Source organism: Homalodisca vitripennis, chromosome 4 (genome assembly GCF_021130785.1).
Source record: "Homalodisca vitripennis isolate AUS2020 chromosome 4, UT_GWSS_2.1, whole genome shotgun sequence".
Lineage (NCBI taxonomy): Eukaryota > Metazoa > Arthropoda > Insecta > Hemiptera > Cicadellidae > Homalodisca > Homalodisca vitripennis.
Window position 1 is genome coordinate 133,902,766 of NC_060210.1, and position 24,600 is coordinate 133,927,365.

The 24,600-nt window shown below is 36.4% G+C and overlaps 1 protein-coding gene across 2 annotated transcripts; it reads right to left on the reverse strand.

The window, feature by feature from the left end:
* Positions 1–156: 156 nt before the first annotated feature.
* LOC124360202 (protein obstructor-E) lies at positions 157–24,167 on the reverse strand. Of its 2 annotated transcripts, none has more exons than XM_046813605.1 (5): positions 23,986–24,167; positions 12,000–12,212; positions 11,334–11,522; positions 10,842–11,055; positions 157–414 (listed from the first exon to the last, which is right to left on the reverse strand). In XM_046813605.1, exons 1-5 carry the CDS (start codon positions 24,026–24,028, stop codon positions 360–362), a joined length of 714 nt encoding a protein of 237 aa, XP_046669561.1. In that variant the 5' UTR covers positions 24,029–24,167; the 3' UTR covers positions 157–359. The 2 variants fall into 2 exon arrangements, with proteins under 2 accessions (XP_046669561.1, XP_046669560.1); XM_046813604.1 differs by lacking the exon at positions 157–414 and adding an exon at positions 8,679–9,317.
* Between the last annotated feature and the right edge of the window lie 433 nt (positions 24,168–24,600).

Consider the following 24,600-nt stretch of genomic DNA (forward strand, 5'->3'; position numbering starts at 1 on the left):
GTGGAGGAGATCAAAGGGCTAAAAGAGATAGATGAAGGTGTAATTCTGTTCTTGGATACATCTCTTAGCTTTGTCATACTAAGAACTAGCCTGTGTTCAATTTTTAAATGCCCTTCAAATTATTGATATCAAAAAGGTAATTAAAACGTCAATATGTAACTTAAACTATACATTTATTACGATAAATAAACCTAAAACTATTGAAACCTGACATTTTTACAAGCTCAGTCGTTTTGTCCACCACATCGGTTGATGTAAGCGTTTTCCTATGTACAATTACCAAATGTAACAATGACGGCCCCAAGATACTCGAGGCCATGTGGAGGTACGGTGAACGTGTTCTTACACTAGTCTCGTATTTACAGGCCAAGTTTCTTCAGTGTCTTAAGGTCCAGGTCTCCGTAGTAATCCTCACTGAAACAAAGAACTCTGGAAATCAGTTGGTGTACCACAAAACTCAAGTTTACAAATGGAGTAGAAATATGATTAACAAAATGGTCCCCTTTTATTTTTTAATCATTTATATCTGTAAACAGTGTGAATATTTTTACAAGCTTATTACACTTTTGTTACTACTAATATATATGGACGTTTTTGAAGGAGTTAGACATGTGTAGATGTTCCATTCAAAATTTGAATATTGGTGATGTTTAGAAAACTAAAGCATTCTTTTAGTTTGCATGGAAGGTGAATGGCAATGTTTGAAATAAAGAAATTAACTTTGAGTTTAAAGCATGAAATTAGTTACCTTAAATGGTGTTTTATACATGGTAAATAAACGTTTTTAACTGAATGTTTTCTTTTGAACGTATTTTATATTCGTTTGAAAATATTAAAATTTATGGTTTGTATATTTGTTACTTTTGATCAAGCTCTTTGGATTGGGTTATGTGGTTGCTCTGTCCCCTCAATTGAGTATAAGAGAAGAGGAGTAGACTATATAACAGTGGCATAATTAGCACTGGGGGAGGGGAGGAAATGGAGTAACCTCAATCTGTCCACCTGGTCATATTGTGTGCGCGTGATAGGCTTACCTTCTTAATGTATGTTTATCTTTTTTTATATTTTTTTGCTGTATGTTTGTATATGATATTTAATTTTTTTTTAAACGTTGACAATCCCATGTGGAGCTCATTCACTTTTTTAACCAACTGGTGATGGATCTTTTGTTCCGAAACATCCTACAATGAAATCCTACAATTGGTACAGTTTTGATAAGGGGACAGTACCCCTTGTCAAAACGAAAGCCAAGTACCATTTACAAAAAATTGTACCATATTTTTGTAAATGGTACAACTCCGGAGCTATGGTATAGTTAGAGCTTTCTTGGGGAGGGGAAGGTTCTATCCCCCAATAGTTACGCCACTACTATATAATATGCGAAAGGAAGTGGATAAGTTTTATGCTGCTGGAAGGGATGCTGGTGATAACCTACAATTCCTCCCGTCCTGGAGGCTACATAGCCGCAAAGAGGAGCTGTCCACAGGAGTCGTCCACTGGAAGTCGTTGATTGTCTTCCTTAAATTTCAAGTACAAGTGGGCATTGTATCATTTAGAGCATTGTATCTAAATCTATGCAGACTGTAGTAATGCTTGTTCAAGGACAATTCTCTGAAATAGTTAACATCTACAGAACATTTATTTATGATTAGTGTACGAAGGTGAGTTTGTCAGAACCAATCTTGATAAAACAGTCATAATAACATTCACATAAAGATACACCAAGATCCTAGAGACGGCGATGGTGGCCTGAAGCTGTACCACGAACTCTGGTACATTCACTACACACATACTCGCATCACGCTACGTTGAATTGTTTTCCTTTGTTTTAAGGTACTCACTCTCAGTAGACTGACGTTTTGTAATATGGCGATTTGTATTACAGTGAAAAGTTGTTTCATTTGGAATGGAATATTTATTTTCGTACTTAATACACTAAAATTACTCGTATATTTCTGTATTTTCCCTACATTATTAAACGTTTCCTGGAATTGTATTAACATTATTTACATCTTCTTTGAGTTACCTAAAAGTGTACTCGAATTCATCACTTCAGGTTAACCTAGAACCTACAAATCGCTTGTTTTAATTTGAACAAAATCAAATTCTACCACAATGAAGATAGAATAGATTCCGACAAAAATCTATTCACTCATAATACAAACTCATATTTTATTATAAATTTATATTTTTGGTCATCACCAACACCAGACTTATGTAAGTCGTACTGCCAACCAGAAACGTATCCAAATAGGCTTACCGTCTGATTAGTTTCATCAGCTGTTGAATAAAGTTTGAAAACATAAAGTAATGGTACTGTCAATGCTGTAGGCAGAAATCAACATAATTATGAAGTGCAACACTACTTAACTGGTTAAATAAACACCGGGTATGACGTTGTGATATGTTGACGTTGAAACTACGAAATTACGAGTATTTCATAGGTGGTTGAAAAGAGCATCGATAAACCGACCAAACACGGAAATTCGTGCATACCTCGCACTCACGAATAATTACTGATCAGAAATATTGGGTTATTAGTCTTCACTTAGGTATCATTGTCAACAAGAACAAACATTGTCAAGATATATAAGTATTAAACTCTGACCACAGCAGAAAACTATGAAAAACCATACAATTTATTGTGTTGTTGAAGCAGGTTAAAACTAGAAGATCTTAGATCTCTTGTATCGAAATCTTCTTGCAAAACTGTGAACAATTACGAAAGTCCGAATTGCTTTTTATTGCGTCTATCAAGTATGACCTACAAATTATTCATCAACTCATTGAAATGGGATACATGCCTGTTTCAGTGTTTCCATACATGGGGATGGATTACCAATATCGTCCACATATGTTTGTTTTTTCTCGAGAGTTGTAAAGAAAAATGTCTACGCGAACACCAACAATTTCAGGATTAACATCTGCGATTAAAAATTGCTGATTATTCAACAAAATGGTATTTTGATAATATTTTAAATGCCAATATCAGACATGAATAATGTAATTAAACACAGACAAACAAGTAACTTCTAAAGCCTAACAGTTTATTCTCTTGGAAGACGAGGAATAGAAAATAGAATCCTCGAGTACCCGTACCTTGGGATTTTTGATACCAGTCTCACTCTGTACCATCAAAAGCTTCGACAAGCTATGAGCCTGCAGAATCATTGATGACTATTGCAGCCATATCGATACGTCATAAATGTTTATTTTAGAAAGCCGCCAAGTCTCGCAATACTCAAGACAAGATTATAGCATGTGTAGCCCTGTGCTAGTCTTGTCTTGGGTGTCTTGGGTTGCTTTGTGCCTTACAGGTTAAAATAACAACTAAGAAACGTCAGAATTTAAGCCATAAAATATTATACAGTAAATAGTTAACAGTTAATTATTAAAAGACAAGTGATTCATGAAATCAGTACAGTCGTTAATTAAATGTAGCATTTTAACAAAAAAAAAAAAAAAACAAATCAATAAAAATATCTACTTTTACCGTAGGTTACTGGTTTTTGAGAGGGTCTTATCAAATGGATAGATATAAGTTAGAGATAAGATACAATATAAGGTTACTGTTATAATTAGCTATAAGTTTGAACCAGATTTAAAAAAAAAAAAAAAAAAAAAAAAAAAAAAAAAAAAAAAAAAAAAAAAAAAAAACTTCTAGAGGACTATCATTGCGGTTTTGAGGTGCAGGTCAACAGCAGACCTAGATAAGATTTGTATGACTACAAAAATTGGGCGAATTTATCTACAAGTCGACTTGCAGCAGCATATGGTTTTTATAGACTACAAAAAGATGACAACCATATACTACTTTAGGCCATATGTTTACTTTAGGCCATGAATGAACTAAGGTGAATGAATCGTCAATTTTAACCACATGTATATAGAGATAGAATCTCTGCTATTGTTATTTAAAACGTACCTTCGGCCCAATCATTGGAAGGAAATCTAAACTTATATTTGTAGATTATTTAGTACCTATTGCGATATATCAAGGTGACGTGTGGAATTTGATCTCGTAAAAAGAACACCATCTTTGGAGATGGGAGTGAAAGATAACGAGAGAGATTTATAAAGTACTAATCAAAAAGAGAGAAAGATACAGATTATAGCGAAATAAAGATAATATGAATGCTTTATAATATAATAGGTCAGATATAATCATAATTATGATAACAAATATACTAAGATGGACAGTACACGTATAGCGAATATTGGTCTCTGCATAAGAATACGCATATGACCGCGCTGTAAAAAATATTTCTTGAATAATTCCGATGGGAGAAGGAAAAGGGATTGATTTAGGTAGAGAAAGACAGCAAATTTACCATATTACAAAAATCTGAACGAGTAGGAAGTTGGGGCTTCCTTCTATTAGCGACGAAACGTTCAGACCATACACAAAAGAAATTCCTAGTGTACAATCCTTATTCATATATCTGTGTAATCTCGGTCTCTATTTCAAACAACGTTGCCTCAAGATGGCCTTATTGAGGACCTGTAAAGTATCTAGAAGAATAAATGTTATTGGAAAATCGGGCTATCGGCATTACAAGATTCAAGCTCCTTCTTAACTTTAAACATTACTGTTTACAGAAAAGATATACTTGGTATCTATGAGAATATTAAGATCCTGCACGGTGTGTATCCTCATTGCCATTAATCTAATTAAAAAGAAGGATTGCTGATAAATAGTATAAGTTTTCGACGTGTTGCTGAAGTTCAGGAGCATTTGATAGAATTACACATATCCAATAACAAAATAAATGGCTGATTGCATAGCAAGTGGTCTGCCAAACTCACGATCGGAAGAGAGATCTTAATGTAATCAGCATAAAGCTGGATATCAAAGTTCAGCATAGATTTTAAATGCAATAAAAAAGCAGACGGCCCAAACTGGAGCCTTGGGGCACTCTTGATTTGGCAACAAAACTGAGAATATGTTCTACAAAATCATATTCGTGCTAGTGCTCTTTCTAAATAGAGATTGATCCAGTGAATAAGACTATGAACAAATCAGGAGATGGAAAATTTCTCGAAAATAGATTATTTAAGAGCTTATCAAACACCTTTTGGAAGTCAACGTGGATAGTATCGTATCTTCCTGACCTAGGCGCTCAATAGCAGGATCTGCTAAAAATGACGATAAGTAGTCGAATTACACTCAAAGTATTCGGTATTCGGTACAACGCTTACAACAGAAATTGGTCTAAAATTAGAGATAATTCAGAGGATTTTTCTTTTTTACTGAGAGGCCGATCCCCTTTCAGCCTTATCGTGCCTTCCTCACGAGCCACAAGTCTGTGCGAGGAACGCTTAATATAAAGTAATTATCCTTTCAATAAACTCTTGCTGACCAATTCGACAAGCACATTAGCAACAATAATGAACGGAGGATACCGTCTAACCCACTGGCTGAGCTACAATTCGATCCTTAATGACGAACAGGGTCAACCGATCATCCTTGACTTAGATGTGTTATCTGTCCAGTTTTCTCTCACAACATTTAATTCATCGAAGGGTTAATATGCAGGAGCGAAGTGCTCTCTAAACCTTGAACACAGGCAGTCAGGTCAGTTCCAACATTATCGTCAATATAGACATGAAACCGGTGGAGAGTTCCTGAAACTGGTTAACATATTTCCTGAAGTTTCGACTCATGTCGGTTTCAACATTTATAGAATGTTACCATCTGCAACGATCCAGTTCTACTTTCACCGTTTCTCTCAGACCTGAATACTCAGCAATGTCATCTGTAACTACAGAACGCTTAAATGTTATATTAGTGGAACGCTTCCTTTTAAGAAATGAGAGTTGTAAACCACTTGAGGTAACATTTAAGAGCATATTTCCTTCATAGGCATAATAATAATAATTATTATTATAATACAAATTATAGAAATAAAGTGTTCAAGGATGAAAATTGTAGAATAACATAAAATGTGAAACTGTCTTCAATGAACTTACATTATCACTTTTGAAGATTAATGAGCACAAACCTGTTTACAAGGTGACTATTCCATGGTTAGCATGTTAATATACTATTTTCAAACATTTATGATCTTATACGAGTAAACTCAACATACATATTTTTTTAAATTAAGAGTTTATAAATACTTTATTTTTGCTCTACCGTTAACGTGCTAGATACATAAGATTAATGGAAATACCACCACATTAGACCATATTATCATATTATTATATTACAGTATATTATACATTCTATTGTAGAGAAAAAGGTTTCACAAATAAATACAATTGGCCTCTATACTGAAGCTTCTAAATAAATGGATATTCTATATTCCAAAATATGATGCGTAGTATCTATTTACGATAGTAAACGCACGCCAATTTGGTAAAGTTGCTTTTAGTAGGCAACTCTTCGATAAAGTTTACGTAACTGATCTGATGTTTCCCCTAAGACTCTTTTTCCCATAAGGTCTACATAGGAAAATGTTGACCCCCAAAAATAAAAATGGACGTAATTTAAACCTTACGGATGTTTACAATCAGAGCCTGCTATGATCTAAACTAATCCATTCTATTCAATTGGAATTTTCCTACTTATTTTCTAAATTTCATCACTCTATTTCAATGAAATATGCCTAATACACTGGGCCAGTGAGTGAATACCTACTTATTTTCTAAATTTCATCACCCTATTTCAATGGAATATGCCTAATACACTGGGCTAGTGAGTGAATGCCTACTTATTTTCTAAATTTCATCGCTCTATTTCAATAGAATATGTTTAATACATTGGGCCAGTGAGTGAATACCTACTTATTTTCTAAATTTCATCACTCTATTTCAATGGAATATGCCTAATACACTGAGCTAGTGAGTGAAAGCCTACTTATTTTCTAAATTTCATCACTCTATTTCAATGGAATATGCCTAATACACTGGGCTAGTGAGTGAATGCCTACTTATTTTCTAAATTTCATCACTCTATTTCAATAGAATATGTTTAATACATTGGGCCAGTGAGTGAATGCCTACTTCATTTCTAAATTTCCCGTTCCTACTTTTATGGGACGTGTCCAATTTATTGCACCAGTGACTGAAAGCCTACGTAATTTCTAAAATTCATCACTCACGTTCTAAATTTCATCATTCTAGATCAATGGCATAGCCTATGACCAATACATTGAGGTAGATCGTGAATGCCTACTCCATTTCTAAATTTCACGTTTCTACTTTATGGATCGTGTCCAGTTCATTGCATCTGTGAGTAAACGCCTACTTAATTTCTAAATGACATCATTCTAGGTTCAATGGAATGTATCCAATACATTGAGTTAGTGGGTGAATGCCTACTTCATTTCTAAATTCCGACATTCTAGTTTAATAGAATGTGGCCAATACATTGAGTTAGTTATTGAATGCGTACTTAATTACTAAATATCATAATTCTAGTTCAATGGAATAGTCTATGACCAATACATAGTTCGTGAATGCCTACGTAATTTCAAAATTTCACGTTTCTACTTCATGGATAGTGTCCATTTCATTACATCAGCGAGGTAATGCCTACTTCATTTCTAAAATCCGACATTATAGTTCAATGGAATATGTCCAATTTATTGGGTCAGTGAGTGAATTCCTTCTTAATTTCTAAATTCCATCATTCTAGTTCAAAGGACTATATCCAATACAATGAGTTTGTTAGTGAGTGCCTATTTTATTTCTACATTCCGACATTCTAGTTCAATGGAATGTGTCCAATACATTGAGTCAGTGATTGAATGCCTAATTGATTTCTAAATTTCATCACTCTAGTTCAGTGGAATGTGTCCATTACATTGAGTTAGCGAGTAAATGCCTATTTAATATCAAAATTTCATCACTGTAGTTTAAAGGAATATGTCCAATACATTGGGTCAGTGAGTGAATGCCTACTACATTTCTGAATTTCATAATTTTAGTTTAATAGAATGTTTCAAATACATTGAGTTAGTGATTGAGAATTTGAGCCAGCCAAATCCTTTAGCACTATAGTCCGAGAGCATCAATAAATAATTTTACATATTTCTTTTAGTTTTAACACTTAGTTCTTAACAAACGGCAGTCACCTTTACGATAGTCAGAAAACATTCGCCATTTTCAGGCAAATAACTGGTCCTGTTTTTATATTTAGGAATAGTTAACCCTCAAAGTCGGACTCAGGAATAATGTGCGAATAAGGTATGTTGTCAAATATTGATATTATAAACATCTTTTTTGACATATGCTTGCGAGGTTAGTTACTGTTTACTCAAAGTTTACTAACGAGATTTGTTCTAGCTTTTTGTATGGCTACTTCAAGTTCATGAGTTATAAATATAAAAAAACTTAATTTCATAGATGGCTCTTTAGAACCTGTTTATAATAATCAGAATATCAATGTTATATATCAAAGTATACTCACCTTTGCACATGTGTATGGTACAGAGTGCTAGTTAGTCGTGTTTGTACAGACACAGTGTTTGTGTTAATCCTTCAGTGCTCAACACTGAGATTTTTGGTGTTAATATGTTTGTGGGTGAGTAGAGCTAGAACACAACACACACCCAGGTGCAACAATCGAGAGTCGTGCAAGAAATACAGAAAGATGTTACAAGAGAGAGAGAGACAGAAAAAACCATGCAGAGAGGCGGCAGGGCGGGTGCGAGAGAGGACATACAACACTGGTGTGTGGTGGTGAAGTGGCAACTTTATTGACACATATAGAGAGCTAGTCGATCTTACAACCGATCAACTTCAACTGCGCTTCACAACATTCTGTCTTAAACTGAACTCCACTTTACTACATAGTTACATAAATATCCTCTTAACATAAATAAAATACGATTTTTACACAGCTTACGGCTTACGGTTTACAGTGGATTGTGCTAGATCGAACATCGTGCTTAACTGACTAACCTTCAACTAAGACTGCAATTAATTTTGGTTTGAACATCGCTGTCAATAACGCCGAGATGGCCCCAAAGTCAGTCTTAAAACAATGATTGCAAGGAAAACAACACGAATGAGTTTGGAGCCAAATCGGCCGCTACACCCGAGGAGTGGTTCGAGTCCGTGTCCGGGGACACACAGTCTATAGACGACGTCACACAGGTCACGTCACTTAGGCGGAGTCGTCGAAGTCCTTGGACGAGGAGGGTCGTGGGCTCTGGGCCGTGGAGGGCCTGGGGCTCTGCGCCTGGGGGCGGGGTTGGGACTTGGTGACGGGCTTGGGGGGACCGGCGGAGCTCCTGGCGGTGCCTCCCAGACCGGCTAACAGCTCGCTCTTGCGGATACTCTTGAGGTCCAGGTCACCGTAGTAGTCCTCACTATGGAAGGGTTAGAGTTACAGTTAGCGAGAGGAAGGCAGAAGGCAGAGAACAGGAGAGTAAGATTAGACATGCGACTGTCAGAACATGCCTAGAACATTCAACATGCATACGTCTACTGGGAGCGACTCTTGCGATTACAGTTAAACCTGCCATATCTGGCCTGGTAACAAACGATAAAACGCAAATTTTACGAGGAAAGTCATACGGGCAAGCTCAGTCACTTTCCCCAACACTTCGGCAGGTGAGGCGTGAGAGGAACAAGGGCAAGAAAGGGACGGTTTCTCTTTACGACGAATCTTGAAAAACATTCGTCTGCGTTATTTTTTTAGAAAAAAATGCAGAAACTGTGATATTAATGCTGCTATTTAAGTTTCGAAATGTGTATTGGGTCGTGTTTTAGTGGTAAGATTGTTAAATTAACTTTTTCAGTAAGATCCGAACTTTGTACATCAGTGAATGTACAATTTGCTCTAAAATCAATTTATTTTCATTTGTAAAGATATTCATTGTATTAGTTTAGTTTTGAAGGTTTAAACAGAATAAGCTTTTTTGTATGATCAATTTATAAAATGAAAAAAAAAAAAAATATGAAAACAGTTTCAGCAGTAAACCATAACATTGGTAGGTCATTCATTCTTTATAACACAATAACTCCGTCCCCGTTCGTTTTAAAGATATCCGGCCTATAGTGGGTTATGACAGGTTTTACTGTATGCAAATTAGAAAAATATGTAACATTTTCAAAAGTCCGTGATTTAAATACAACGTCATGTATACTTTCAAGTGGTAGCGAAATTCTATAATTTTGTTTAACAACCCGATCTCTTAAAATTTACACTTTAAAATATAATGAAAAATAGGTTATTCGTTAAAATAGTGAAAATATTGTAAAATAACCCTATGAATAAATACATTAAATATATAGTAGGAATGGAGTATATTAGAGCCTACAAAACAAATTTACAACCAAAGGTGATATAAATCTTCTCTATGAGTAGTAAAACAGTCAAGATTTTTGATTTTGACAATAAACCGGCAAATCAAAGTCATCGTCAAAGTCAAGTTAATGGTACATCGTAATTTGTGGTGTACAGTTAAAACTAGGTAAGTGTTAAATCACTCAAAGTGAGACGTATCCACATGCAACACCTTTTGTTTAAATGGGGAGAATAAAACACATGCTGTGACACTGTATATACACACAATTATTGTAATCATTGAACGTCTTTTGAAAATCGTTTTCATAGAAAATTTAATGGAAATACTATGAAATATTAAACCGTTTCATATGTATGCTTGAATTAAATTGTTCCAAAAAGTCAATTCCAAAAATATTCATAACCATTTTGATGATGTAACCTTATACAAATATGGGCGTTCAAGAATGTTCAAATAATTGTTTAAAGATGATGGAATAGAAGACACCTCAATTTATAAATTGGTCATCTCCAGATTGATGGATTCGTTTTGGATCATTACAGCGCAAACAAAGTTCAGGATGTGATTGAAAGAAGGACTCACCAGCCGGGAACATCCTCGGGATCTTCGCAGTTACCGGTGCCGTCAGCGTCTCCGATCTTGAAGACAGTTCCGATGGGACAACCGTACTCCCGGGCTGTGCCTTCCATGCAGATGTAATACTTCCTGCAGTCGTCGGGGTGGGCGTGGCGGGAGAAGGATCCAGCGGAGTTGGCGACAGAGCCAGCGGCGGGGCAACCGAATCCGTCAGCGACCTCTGAAAGACACACTTCATAGTTAGATGTCCGTGATATTACTCAACAAAGAAGAGAGATTTAATGGTTTTGAGGTAACTCAAAGAAGTATAAAACTTTTTCATGCAGGTTATAAAACAGGTTATTAAAACAAAGAAAAATTCAAATTCCCAAAAAATGTTTGGAGATTTTACAAGATTTCTACATAAATTTTGTTCTCACTGCACGTTCCTTATAATTCTTAGTTTGATTTTAGTCAAAGTTCTTTCTACGAAACAGTCTAAAGCAGGGTAGTTCTCACCTTCTAGCTTGCACTCCGGAACCTGATCGGCCCACATACAGACACGGGAGTCCCTGTCGTAAGCGAGTCCAGGAGAGCACTGGTAGCGACTGGCCTCTCCGTTCCAGCAGTTCCAGAAGGTATCACACTTGACCTCGTCAGGGAAGATACCGTACAGACGTGGACAGTTTGGTGTTCCAATTGGGGGTTCTGTAATATAGAAGATTGATTGAGTCAGTGGTTACAGTTACGGTCACAACTGTGTTCAACGGTTTACTTTCAGAGCCAAGAACTTGCCAACCTGTGGCTTCCGAGATAATAATAATAATGACATAGTTCTCCATTCGAGATAGTTTACATTCAATAAGTGAATCAAATATTGGTCTTAATTAGTTAAAATGTGTTTCTCAATAATTGGAAGTTTAAATTGCTGAAACTTCATTAACTTATTTGGTATTATTCTATTTATTCAGTTTCATGTTCTGTACAATTTGTATTAAGGAATGAATAGCCTATCTATAAATGATTCCTTGATCATTTTATGTTTTATACTTATAGAATATCGTGTTTTTAACAGATTTTTAATCGTGGAAATTTCTGTAATTCTTGTCACGTGTTACAATACTTCCATATATAAAAATGATCGATACTACTTTCGTCATGTCCTCTAGACTATCGGAAACTCACCAAGCTGCGTCCTTTCACCGCATTCAACGTTGTGGAGGTAGTCGCAGTTTTCCTTGAGGTACTTAGGGTCCGTGTCGTCGAACGCCAGGCCGTTCCCGCATGTCTTCAGCTCGGCTACTCCGTTATCACACTTCCAGTACTTATCGCAAGACTGGATGTGGGGGTAGAAGCCGTAGTCATCAGGACACTTGAAGTCCTCCTTCTGTGCGCACGCTGTAACAAAGAGATACATTGTAAATCATGATGTGGGTTTAATACTACACAATTTCGACACTAATGTCACATAAAACATTGTCACTCTTAATTTGTTAAATAATCAATAACATACGTTCAGTGAGCCGAACATGAATGACTAAGATTATACATTACTGCAGCCTACAACAGTCTGTTTGTGGACCGGTAGGCGTCACCTCGGAATGGTAGCACTCGCAGCGGTCGGTATTGCGAGGTCTTGGACACACCCACATTCCGAGTTGTGCAATCCGTCTACCTCTGTCTGTCCGCCCTTTCCCGGACCTATTGTCGGGCAGAATTACCAACAAGGGTATTTATACCTGTGAGGTAATCACGCATGATTCCTAAATGACACTCTGATTCGAGTTAACACGAGGGTCAAATAAGCTGTAATCTGCGTAAAAACAGATTTCTTTATATAGAAAGGAAAGTACGTACCATAGAAAAATGACTTTGAAGAGCAGAAAAACTTATTGTGAGTCTCAGTGATCGAAGACATATTAAAACCCTTTTTGATCGAGATTCAAACGATAACCTGGAGTCGATCGTTGCCGTTGCTCCACTATTGCGGCCGGCCTGAATATCGGCCGTTCACCCACGGGCTTAATTGCGGAGCTAGTTGCGGCACAGTTAACACTTCCTAACCTAAGCTATTGTTTAGTCCCTGTTGCGTCAAGATTCTTGCAAAACTGTCACACCCTTTATGTGCTGCCTCGACGATTGTAGTTCGAGACGGTGTGAAGTGTAGCGCGTTACAGACGAAAGGTGAAAACACTTTGATAAGGTAAGATAAAGGATACGATTGAGTAGTTGAGAGCCAGGTGAAGATGAATTTCATTGGAATATAGTAAGGATTTCCATTGGACTTTATCATTTCCTGATAAAGTAAGGATGAAACACGCGTAACAAGTCCAAAGTAGCAAGGAATAAGAATGACGTAAGAAAGATTCCACGTAATTTCTCGAGATATATAGATAGGTGATTGACGGTTAAATAACACTTCACGGAAGCGTAACCTAGATCCTGTCAGGTATCGGGCATAGAAGAATAACAGAAATCATCACCTTTCAGAGAGGTACAGGAGGCACAGGTACAATAGCTGTGTGCTCTGATTCGGTCGACAGACCTCTTGTGTTGCATCACTTCACCACAATAACCCAATTCCTCCGCTCCTCTTTTGTAATCGACCGCTGAATTAATTCCTAGTAAATATTTACCAATTAATAGTATGTAATCAAGTGTGTCCGGTGTTGGATGTGGCAAGTGTTTATGTAAGGGGCCGGTCAGATTCCTGGATGAAAACGAAAGTGGTGCAAGGAAAGTGTGGGCCAACCCAGCAACAATGTGGACCATTATGTGGACGTGCGTGCTGCTTCCTGTCAGAGGAAACGTTTAGTGGCAGTTCCGGTGGGCGACGCAATTAGGGGACATTAAGCTTCCGTTATCACTTGAAGCTGAATTGTTTTCGCTGACAGGTAAGAAGGAATTAGAACGGCTCCGGCCGTACTGAGAATACTTGTGATGTTTGGCCAGTTCGTTTGGACCATTAGGGTAATTCAGGATGTGATTAAATAGTGAGCTCCAAGAGTTATCACTTGACATACAGTAAATGTTGAATGTTAGAATATCTTTACATAAATTTCGAAGACAAAAAAGGGTATGCTGTAAAACAAATAGCCTAAATGGATAACAAGTGAAAGTTTGTTGTTGCTCGTGTACATTTTAGTGGGTCTTTTATTGTCAACAGTGACACATATTCGTGTCCCATTTCCAGCTGGGAAGGACGTATTGGGTGGCTGGACGGCAACCTTTGGCCAGAGGCGGGTATGCTAATAGTGTAGGCTTTCTCTGGTATGTTTATTATATAAGGACGTGTGACGCAAGACGTGGAAAGGTTACGAACTCCATAACCGAACAGAGAGAGTGGAGTGGCGGACGGCTTGGCGTACCAGTGGACCAGATGATACTGTACGTTTCTCCTGACACCAGAGTCTCATGAGTGTCACGCCCGCGCTCTACATCACTGCTGCTGGCCAAGCTTCATTCATCAACATGGTTTCCCTCTCAGCCCCGAATATATTGGTTTTGTTTACACAAGCAATTTACGAGGAACGGCTTTACAGCGGGCTCACGTCTAGATAAATATGCCATCTAGAGAGAGCAAAACAATTTAAGTGTCATGACAGTCGTGTGAATAGTGACATACATTTATTAAAAGGCAAATTGTAGTGGTTTTAGATAATTGTGCAAGATAAGTCTTGGGAGTTGTAACACAAGTGGTTAGTTAATCAAAACAAAGCTTTCTTACAAACTGGTTAATTTTCCTTGTACCGGAAGTAACCTAGAAGTTGCACAAGAGGCGGTTCAGTGTCATGTCGATACAAGAGTGACTTGACATCTGGTGGCTGGTGGGCAGCTTGGCCTTATGTAACATGCTAGAAGTCTATATTCGGTGCAAGGTGGCTTTTTGAACAAGCAAAAAAAGACAAATGAATGCCAGCCTGTGGATTTCCGGACTGTTACGTGGAAACTAAGTTTAATTTAGTAACGAGCACAATTACGTTTAGTGATCGGAACATTCATATAACTGATACAGGTGTTGGAATTCTTGCAATTTTAAACTCATCTCGAGACTATTTAGGTACATATTTACGATACAATTAAGATTAAGGATAGATCTAAGGGTCTAGCGGAGATGTTCAACTTTACCTAGCAATGATAGTCTCACAACAGTTTTTAGTTTTGTAATAGGTGTTTGTTATGTTCCGCTCAGTAATGTATTCAACACTTATCAAGTTGTTAATAGATTTTAATTGCAGATTGCGAGGGGTTATTGTTGGGCTAGAGCTGTCGCAACAGTCGAGTGGTACAGACAGTTTTAAATAGTGACAGATTAGAAAGTATCGGTTTTAAATATTCGTGTATGAGTAATCGGTGTTGTAACTTTGGGGCAGAGGCACCCGATGGTTGCCCAACTCGCCTCGGGTCGTGTGGACGTGTAGCTGTTGCTAATCATTGCTGGCAGGTGACATTCCGTAGCCACACCACTCTGTCCAGGTAAGCATCTTGGTTACCTTGCCGTTACTGGTTACTTACTGGCCTCAACCGTCAGGTTGCATAAGAAATGTGCTATTTCACGAACCGGTGCGCCGAGAATTTCTTCCAATCATGAATTAATGGAGCTAAAACATTGGACCAGATAATTCCTTAAAACATCGTCCTCATGGACATTGCACGAAGATCAATTGATTTGTTGCGAAATATTACTAACAACATAAATCGTAACAAATTAGGAAATAAAAAGGACTGTGATAGATTTTGACACGATTGATATGAATTAGATGAAAGGAGAGAGTAAATGAATATTATCGAACGCTGTGCGAATCAATAAGGAGATTAAAGCTACGATCATAAATGCCGTCTGGCTATGAAACATAGCAGATGAAAGTAGTGTAGGGGAAAGTGGTCGGGAGCGGCAACGATAAGATGGATCTGGTGTGGAAAAATAATCGTGTTTGACTTTCCCGCGGGCGAGGTGGCAGGAGGCATGAGGCAGGATCGTGTTCAGTGATACGGTGGTTATCACCTTGAGACGCACTCCGCAAGACCTTGAGGAACAAGTCTGCAAGGCTACTGGACCACAAGAGCACTTCTCACCACAACAGACAGTCTCAGTCTCGTGCACCCAGCTCTTGGAACATTTAGTCGATTCTGTTTTTAGTTATTTGAAGATGGGTCAAGAATGTAATAGGCTTCATTTTACTCCCCCATGTTTATAACTTGTTTTTCATAATTACTGATGTTGTAACAATCGTCACTGTGATGACAAAGTTTAAACTCAACTGAGATAGGTATTACTTTGCAGGAGCACAGACTAGACATACTTGCACGCAACAAGAAGGCGTGAGAAACGTGGTAAGCCAAGATAAGGAAGTGAACTCTGATTTATGCCCACAGCTCGGTTCGCATTCAAAATTCGGCTGGCGGGTCTCCAGGAGGCAACTCTCTCGGTGACAAGTTGGGTGGAACGAAAGTGAAACTCCTGGGTCACTGATCCGAAGCGACAGCACTTAGGCGTTCGGAGAAAACTTTCTGCGAATTACATTTCGTAATATCCGAATTTTTAACTGAAAAAGGTTTTTTTTTTTGCCTGTTGAGGAAAATATATTGAACGTAGTACTGGAGTTAATATTAGTAATCAACGAGTGTAAACTAATAGAATACCTTAAGAAGCATTCTCTGTGAATGTACATTTACACTTGACAGCTCAATAGATTTTTAAGTAATATTTCGATAACTTGTCAATTCAATATAGAAAGAAAAAGATAGACTAATGTCTTAATAGATAACCCCAGCGTTAAAGTCTCCACTGAAGTCGTGCCGAGTCCGCGATGCTACGTTCTTCACACGTACTAAAGTAGTTGATGTTCACTCTTTCTTTTAGGATTTGCGACACGGACAAGGTGTTCAATTTACAGTTTCATGGCGATTCTTCTCGCATCATTGTGTAGAGACGAGAATCACCAAAGTCAGTGACCTAACCGTAGCCGCTAGCCTTGGTTCTGAACCAGAATGGGTTGGATGAAGACATGCTGCTTTAAACAGATGTGGATTATTATAATGGTGATAAAACCGCGAATTAGATGCGTTGAGATCCGTACGTGACGTTTTAAGTCATCAACCTGTACCATTATAACGATGGTGTATTGGAGAAGACCATTGCGATATCAAGTTTGTCATTTGACTCCAACGCCGGTATTCGCTACAGCTAGACGTACTTTGAGACCATTTAAAACCATTCACAAGTCTTACAGGAATGAAGACAGTTCGCTAAACGAAGAAATAATCATCGGAAATAACGGTAAATGTCGAGACACAATTTAACGGAAGGATATTACCTATGTCGATGGAGCGAGCAATGTCACAGAGGAAGCGAGTAATGGCTGGTAAATGAGTTTAATTGTGCGTGATGGATGCACAATATCCGAACTTTCTTGAGTTAACGAACTACATTTGGAGCACTAGCCCTTGTTACTTTCTAAACTGAACGTTCTGGCAAATGAGTTACCTGAACAAACTCGTGAAGTGGTTCTTCTGATAGCATTGATGTGGAAATGTTAGAAAAGATAATTATAAAATATAAGTTATTTAACTAAAGAATAAGCCACTCAGTCAGCAAAGTCTGTTTCAGTACGATCTAACAAGTTACATTTGGTATGAACGAAACTAGCTCAAGTTCAAGTCAACCTTGTACTATAAAGATCTTCTTCTTATTTTATTTAATAAGATCCTTGCAAGAGACCATAGGGAGAGGCAGAAGTAGATTAGATTCTCCTTTTTATAAATATACAGGAACTAAGAAACGAATATTCCAAATATGTATTAAAAACTCTCAAGTGTATCTGCTGAGAATTTCAAAATCACATCAGTGATTGTCAACATAGTCCATATAAACTCCTGTTTGTGTGGTCTCATGTTTTAGCGACATTCTTTAAGAACCCTCGATTGGAGCTCAAGGAATTCGATACTTAACCTTAAGTGCTGTGCTCTTTGCGGGCGTTTCTCAGGAAAACTTAAGAGTAGAATTCAAGATACTCAAGCCTCGATGAGTGTGAGACGTGTACTTGCAAAGGAGGGGTAAAATTAAATGAAACGAACGATCGTTTTGTGTGTGTGTGGTTTGAATAAGAATTTAAGTTACAGGTCCAAGAATGACATTTATGCCTTGTAATGAAGTGTTGGTGGTGAATGTAAGGAATAATAAACACAAAAACATCATGGTTCGTCCTTTCGTCTGATTAAAAAAATATCACACACTAATACGACTTCAAACGATTCGTAGCTATTTGAGACCATTTCTGAATGTCCTCATGCCCTGTTTTAGATAGATCCCAACTCCTCTCGTATGAGAAGTGACCAATCGAGCGAGAACTCCATTTTCAGCAGGGACACAGCAGTTGACCAGATAATTGTGTCCTTTTGAAATTGAGACGGTTTTCAACTAGAAAGTGAAGAGGTAAAGTGTTCTTTGAACAACGATACGATCGCGCCTTTGGCTTTGAAGTCGTCAAACATCGTAAAACTGCTATTATGCAAGTAACAGGCTACCGCAGATCGTAAGGAAGTCGTAAAACACAGTTTACCGAAGCTGGTAGATCTGAGCTAAACGTTCTTACGACCGCAAGGTACACATTGGCGTTGCGGTAGTAAAAGACTAGTACGATGGTTAGTATAGAACATAAGTATTACAGTTTATGATATGAAAATTATGTGACAGAATGCAGTTTTGCATTCCGGTGCCGTGCTAAGTTTTACATGGGCTATCAATTATTGAAATCCCTAAATTTCTAATCCCGGACAGTTAGGAAGATTTCGACATAACCGATTCTTCTAATACGAATATGAATAAAACCGCGATCTCAATTTTACTCCGTTTTCTACGATGAACCCAAACTAAATCCTTCTACGTGTATTCAAACTAAAGGGATTTTTACGTGTGATCCCTTAGATCAGAGTAACCAACACATTTTGAACTTATTATAATATTGATAGACGACTAAAATTTGTTTGACTATTTCAAAGAATTGAAACCTTGAAATCTTCCCAGCTCAGGGCGTTTCGCCAATACTCTGAGAGGACAATCTTCAGCCCAGCTAGTACAATGAAAGCGTGTACTACTGCCTGTGAAAAAAACCTCTCATGACCAACGACTGATAAAGAAAGATGAGTGTTTTCTGAGCAGGTGTTTGCAAAAACAGCGGAAACCTTGTCTATGAAGCGATTGCTGCAGCCCTGCACGGTGCTGTCTATGGTCACGGACTGTGGTTTGCCTTCTTCACGCCGAAGACCACAGTTAAAACTACCGTCTCGCTCTCTCAATTATGGTAATTTTTTATGCAACGTATTCTCAGTAATTATCAAATGCTTTAATTAGAGATTGAATGGGCAAAAACCAACGATGATAGTAATAGACGTTTACTACTTTTTGCCACGGCTTGTAATAGCATGAACGGAAGTAAAGTTAAGACGGTATGTGTAAATCAAGTTCCAATAAAATAAGATATAAATATTTTAATTTGAATTGGTCAAGTTCGGGATGTTTTAATTAATGTAAAATAAAACTCTCCGTACGGTGAATAATGATATTCCAACAATGGCAGCGCAATAACGGTTATTAAATGCATAGCTCACGACAAAGTTCAACAGCATCGTGCAGACGATCCTGCGCCTCTCCGTGGCGTTATGTAATGATAAGAGGACGACCTTTACAACAAGGCTGATAGTTCAAGAGTCAAGCTATGCTTACATAACGTACCGGTGTAGATAGCTCACCATGTGGGTCACTACGATAGTGTACAGTCAAGATGAGACCATTTCTATCTGACTGAAATAATAGGTTGGGTGTTATTTGTTACTTTTTACATCCTTGGAATGGGTTGGCAATAACCAGCGATGCTAAACAATTCTTTTAAACGTATTGAGCCAACTTAGTTGAAGAGTGAAAAATAACATTTTTACCGCAGACGGTGTTTACAATAGCCACGCAACGTAATCTTTTATTAGAGAACTCATAATTATTAGAAAATTACATAGGCCCATGACAAAACACTTTGCGTACTTTACTAGTGTTGGGGAAATAATAATTACCTTCGAAATATCTATATTATTTTTTATTTTAAATCTCCAAAGTCCACTTACATCTCAAGATTCTGTAAATCTGTAATGATATCCAATGATATCTGCGTTTCAATAGTTAAGAAACTTTTTTGGGTACTTATAGATACTGTGTTATGTTAAAAATCACTGTGTTTATTTTCAAATAAAAATTTAAATTATGTATTTTTATATTTTGACATGTATGGTGTTTATATAGGCCTATTTGTTGCATTTTTTATAAGTAAACTTGAAATAATACACATTTAACAAATCCAATGTTTATATTTCAATAAAGCAGTTATTGAAATTTTGGAAATTGTATGACGTACGTAACATGAAAATGTTGGGCTGAATCTGCAATTCAAATGGAAAATATGTATGAATCTGCACTTTAGCATAGTTATGTGTTTGCTGTTCGGTATGTACACAGTGTCAAAGTGGTCTGTGGTTAGTATTTGCATATTCAAAGTGGAGACGTGAGAGAACAAAACACGGAAAAGGGTGTTGACAGCAAAAGTAGGTCTTAGGCAGCGGTGAATGCAGTTTAACACGGCGGGAAAGTGAGGTTAGGTGTGTAGTATAAACAGCTGGAGCGGGACAACAATCAGCTGGTCCTGTCGGGTAGAAAGTAGGAGACCGCAGATTCGCGCCTAATGAACTTGACAATCAGGCTTACTACATCACAGAGAAAATAACATTAATGCATAGAGAAATGCAGCACGAACATTAATGCTAAATGTTTTTACTCACTAACCTAGTTTATGTAAATTAAATATTTTTGAGTTATTTAAAACAGCTTAAATAATATGAAATAATGCTAGCAAAAAGAATATTTAAATCAAACTATATTGATTAGTGATATTGTAGTTTTTGAATAATATATTTCAAAATATATTATTTTTGAATCACACAAATTACAAGGCAAATTTGTGATGAGACCAGTGGTTGTAATGAAATAAACAATTAGTTTCGATGGAAACTAAGTGATAGACAAGATTTTCACTCCTAAGGATGTAATTGAGAGGCAATTAGAGATAAGAGGGTAAGGAGAGCCTTCGGGATCTAACCACGAGCTCCGGAGTTAGTTTCCTGGTGCAAATATAGTATCTTTGTATACGTACTAAAGATACTTGTTTACTGAATAGTAGCTTCTTTTCCAGGAAGCACACTGGAATTACTTTCAAGGGCGAAACACAAAACACAGTTATGAATAAACACAACTATTTTGATACGTCTCAAGAACAACTGCACGGCACAAACAATGGTGTTAGCCTCCAGCTGTAGATAGTATGTTGTCCCCGGCGGAGGTTGCAACATGTAGCGCCAAGGGGAGCGAGTTGCCGATCGTTGCGAAATGTTGGCGCCTTCCGCCGCTCTACTGGTCTACCACTTTCTTTTTAGCGTTTGTTTATAGTTCGTAAATAGTATAACGGGGGCAACTGACCAACTCCCTGATTGGATATTTTCACCGAGTAGTACGCCTTAGAGTTTTAATCCTGAAGAAAGCGGTTTCAAAACACCAACTGTTATAAAACGGCAACGTGGGTTTGTTCTTAGCAATGATGAAAACAGAGATAGAGGGAGTGAAATATGTTTCAAAGGATATAAAACTGTCGTTAATGCTTATGAAAATAAATAATTCTATATTCTCATAATATAACTCATATAATAACTGTCAAATTTTGGTTGTTCGTTTTAATCAATATCAATATCTTTATAGTGCCCTTCTATAACTGAAAATAATTGAAATAACCAAAGGATATTGATATGGGTTCTACGCATTGTTTGAACATTATATTCATAAAATACAAGCAAAGTCCAAATTATTAAGAATTTGTTCTCCTAGGGGTGAGGGTTATAGAAGATATTCTCGAGTAGGTGGCATGTCCACGTAGTTTTTTTATTTAGCTGGAGCTGTCTGATTGTCTTCGCCAACTAGTCCTCAGCGTGAAGTGAGAAGTGTTCAATCAATCAGCAAATTAGTAAACTCACCCAAAGAGTTCCAATTCGATTAAACGCAAAAATACGGAGAATATTGAAATATAAAAACAAAAAGTCTATCCTTTTCATCAATTTATCTTCTATATAAAGCCCAAATAAAACGTTAGTACATTCTTATAGTTGTTTGTTTAATTTTATTGATTAGAACTCGTTTTAAATATTGCATTTGATTGAGATATTAAATGATGTCAAATACCCTGCGTTCAGAAACAAATACAATGCTGTGGATACATCACCTTATAGGAAAAATTTTATGTTTGCAGGCATACGGTTTTTGATCCTACGAGTTTTCTTGATATAGCCTGTACACCATATTTATATATTTCAGCGTACAGTATCTCCCGGAGTAGTAAGTATTTAAACTTTTTCAATTATATATTTGTTTAGACTAATTCGGAGAGTCTTTATTTTTACAGAGTTTCATAACTTATTGTCATTATTATATATAAATATAATCAGTATATTTGAATTTTAAGGCTGAGGGCTTATAATTTGAAAATATGGGGTATATATGAATACATTTAAAAAATGTTCATATGTATGTATAATTTAGAGGATCCTCTAAGAACCGAATCTTATAAGTCCGACATTGTTCTAGCATAGTGATTTTCAAGGTCATTTCACATACTGGTATAAACTTTCTTAAAGTGGTATAATAGACTGCATCTGTGGCGTGCAAGTGGACGAATGTGTCATTAATAATCTGACTTGATATTACTTAGGTAGGGACACCTTACCTTAGGCCGATTATAAACACCCTTTTACATTTTTTTAAATATTCCATACTTTGGGCTTCGAGATTTGAGATCATTTAACATATATTATTCCCTCAAACACAATCAGAAGTTGCCATTATATGTTGGTGTTGTTCATTATTACTTATTTTTATTATATAAAATCAATGGACCAATGTATACTATGAAGAAATCCCTTTGTATGGTCACGTGACCGGTGTCTTTGATAGATGTGTCGATATGGGCCGAGTTTGCGCTCAGAATTGAAAATATACAACAAATGAGAAACCAAATAAATTAACTCATTACAAAGTAAAAATTCTAAAGTAAAGTAAAGTAAGGGTATTTAAACCTTGATAATTTTTTAAACTGAGTAAATAATAATTAAATACATACACTGTAATGGTTAAATCACCATTAATGCTAATCGAAATTGAACGACAAGATCATACAAACGAGTATAAAGAAATGACTGTAAATACAATAATTATAAAATCAGTATTGTATAGCAAACTACCAGAGAATGGATACGAAAGTTTATGATATAATATAAAACTTACATATGTGCACCAGCAAAATTTAATATTTTTACCAGGACAAAAGTTGTTTGTAAGTAAAAATATTAAATTCTGGCGATTTTTTATAAATATTATTCAAATATTAAAACATTCATACGAATGCTTAGTTTTTAAATATCTTAGAATCCGTCAAAAAAATTAAATAATTGAAAAAGTTATTAAAATTAAATGTACTTTAAACCAGTTAAAGTTTGATATATAAATTTTGAAATTATTTATATTACTAGGATTTGTAGCTTTAATAATTATATCTAAATTGCTTATATTTGTAAATAATAACACACTAAAAATTATAAGATCCTCTTAATTTATTTTCTTGTATTTTTTAAGCATAAGCTCAAATTGTATTGAAATTGTTGTACACCTCCATTTTCTCATTAGGTTTATAGCTTATCTGTATTTGTGCATCAGTGTGGATGAGCAATGCTTTACAAACGAATTAGATAGACAAATGTGACAAAACAACAAATATTAAAAATTGATGTTATATAAGATATAATTTGAGTGAGGAGTTAAATTTTCTCACAAATCTTAGAATTTTGAAAATCATTTTTGGTAAAAAGTAGCGAATTGGTAATACTATACTACAAATGTTTGATACTATCACATTAAACTAATATCCAAACCAAGTCCATAAAGAACCATTTCACAGTATTGGCACTTTTCAAAAAAATCGCGTTCAAGTAAAAAATCCATTCACTGAGCATGACCCCTAATTGTCGAGTTAATCCACTGGAGGGTCGCGTTGTTACAGCTAGGCGTGCACAGGACGTCAAGACGTACCGTAAGCGGCGAAGACCACCACTACTATCAGCCTGGAGATCATGACGTAAGAGGTACACAGGCACAGGACACTAGAGACAGAATGACTGCTGAGGAGCTGTTGTCCTCCGCTTATATACGAACAGCAGCAGCGCCTCGCCGCCGCTCCACGCCGCGCCGTGCCGCTGCCGCCAACCCTCAGCTTTCGCTCATCCCTAAGCATCCCTACAGACGTAATCGGCGTCGTAATAAACTTTGAATTTGTAACAAGCAATTCTAATAATTTTGAAAACTGAACACTTTCAATAACTTCAGAAAGATAATATACATATTTTTTTCACACCACTCTAGTCTACTACCCAACATTAAAGAAATATTTATCTTGTTTCGTGTAGAGTTAGTAAGTTTATTTTAAATTTTGTATTGATTTACGAAATTCAACTGCCTTAGTAAAAAATTAACTAATATACTCCTAAATTCTATTTATTGAAAAAGATTGTAGACTCATATTTAAAATTAAGGAATATTAACAAAAATTTAGAACTATGATGAAGAATGTGCTAAAATTATTTTATACAACATAGTTGAGTAAAAAAATCGTGTTATGATGTAGTGTAAAGCAAAAGTTGTGCAAAA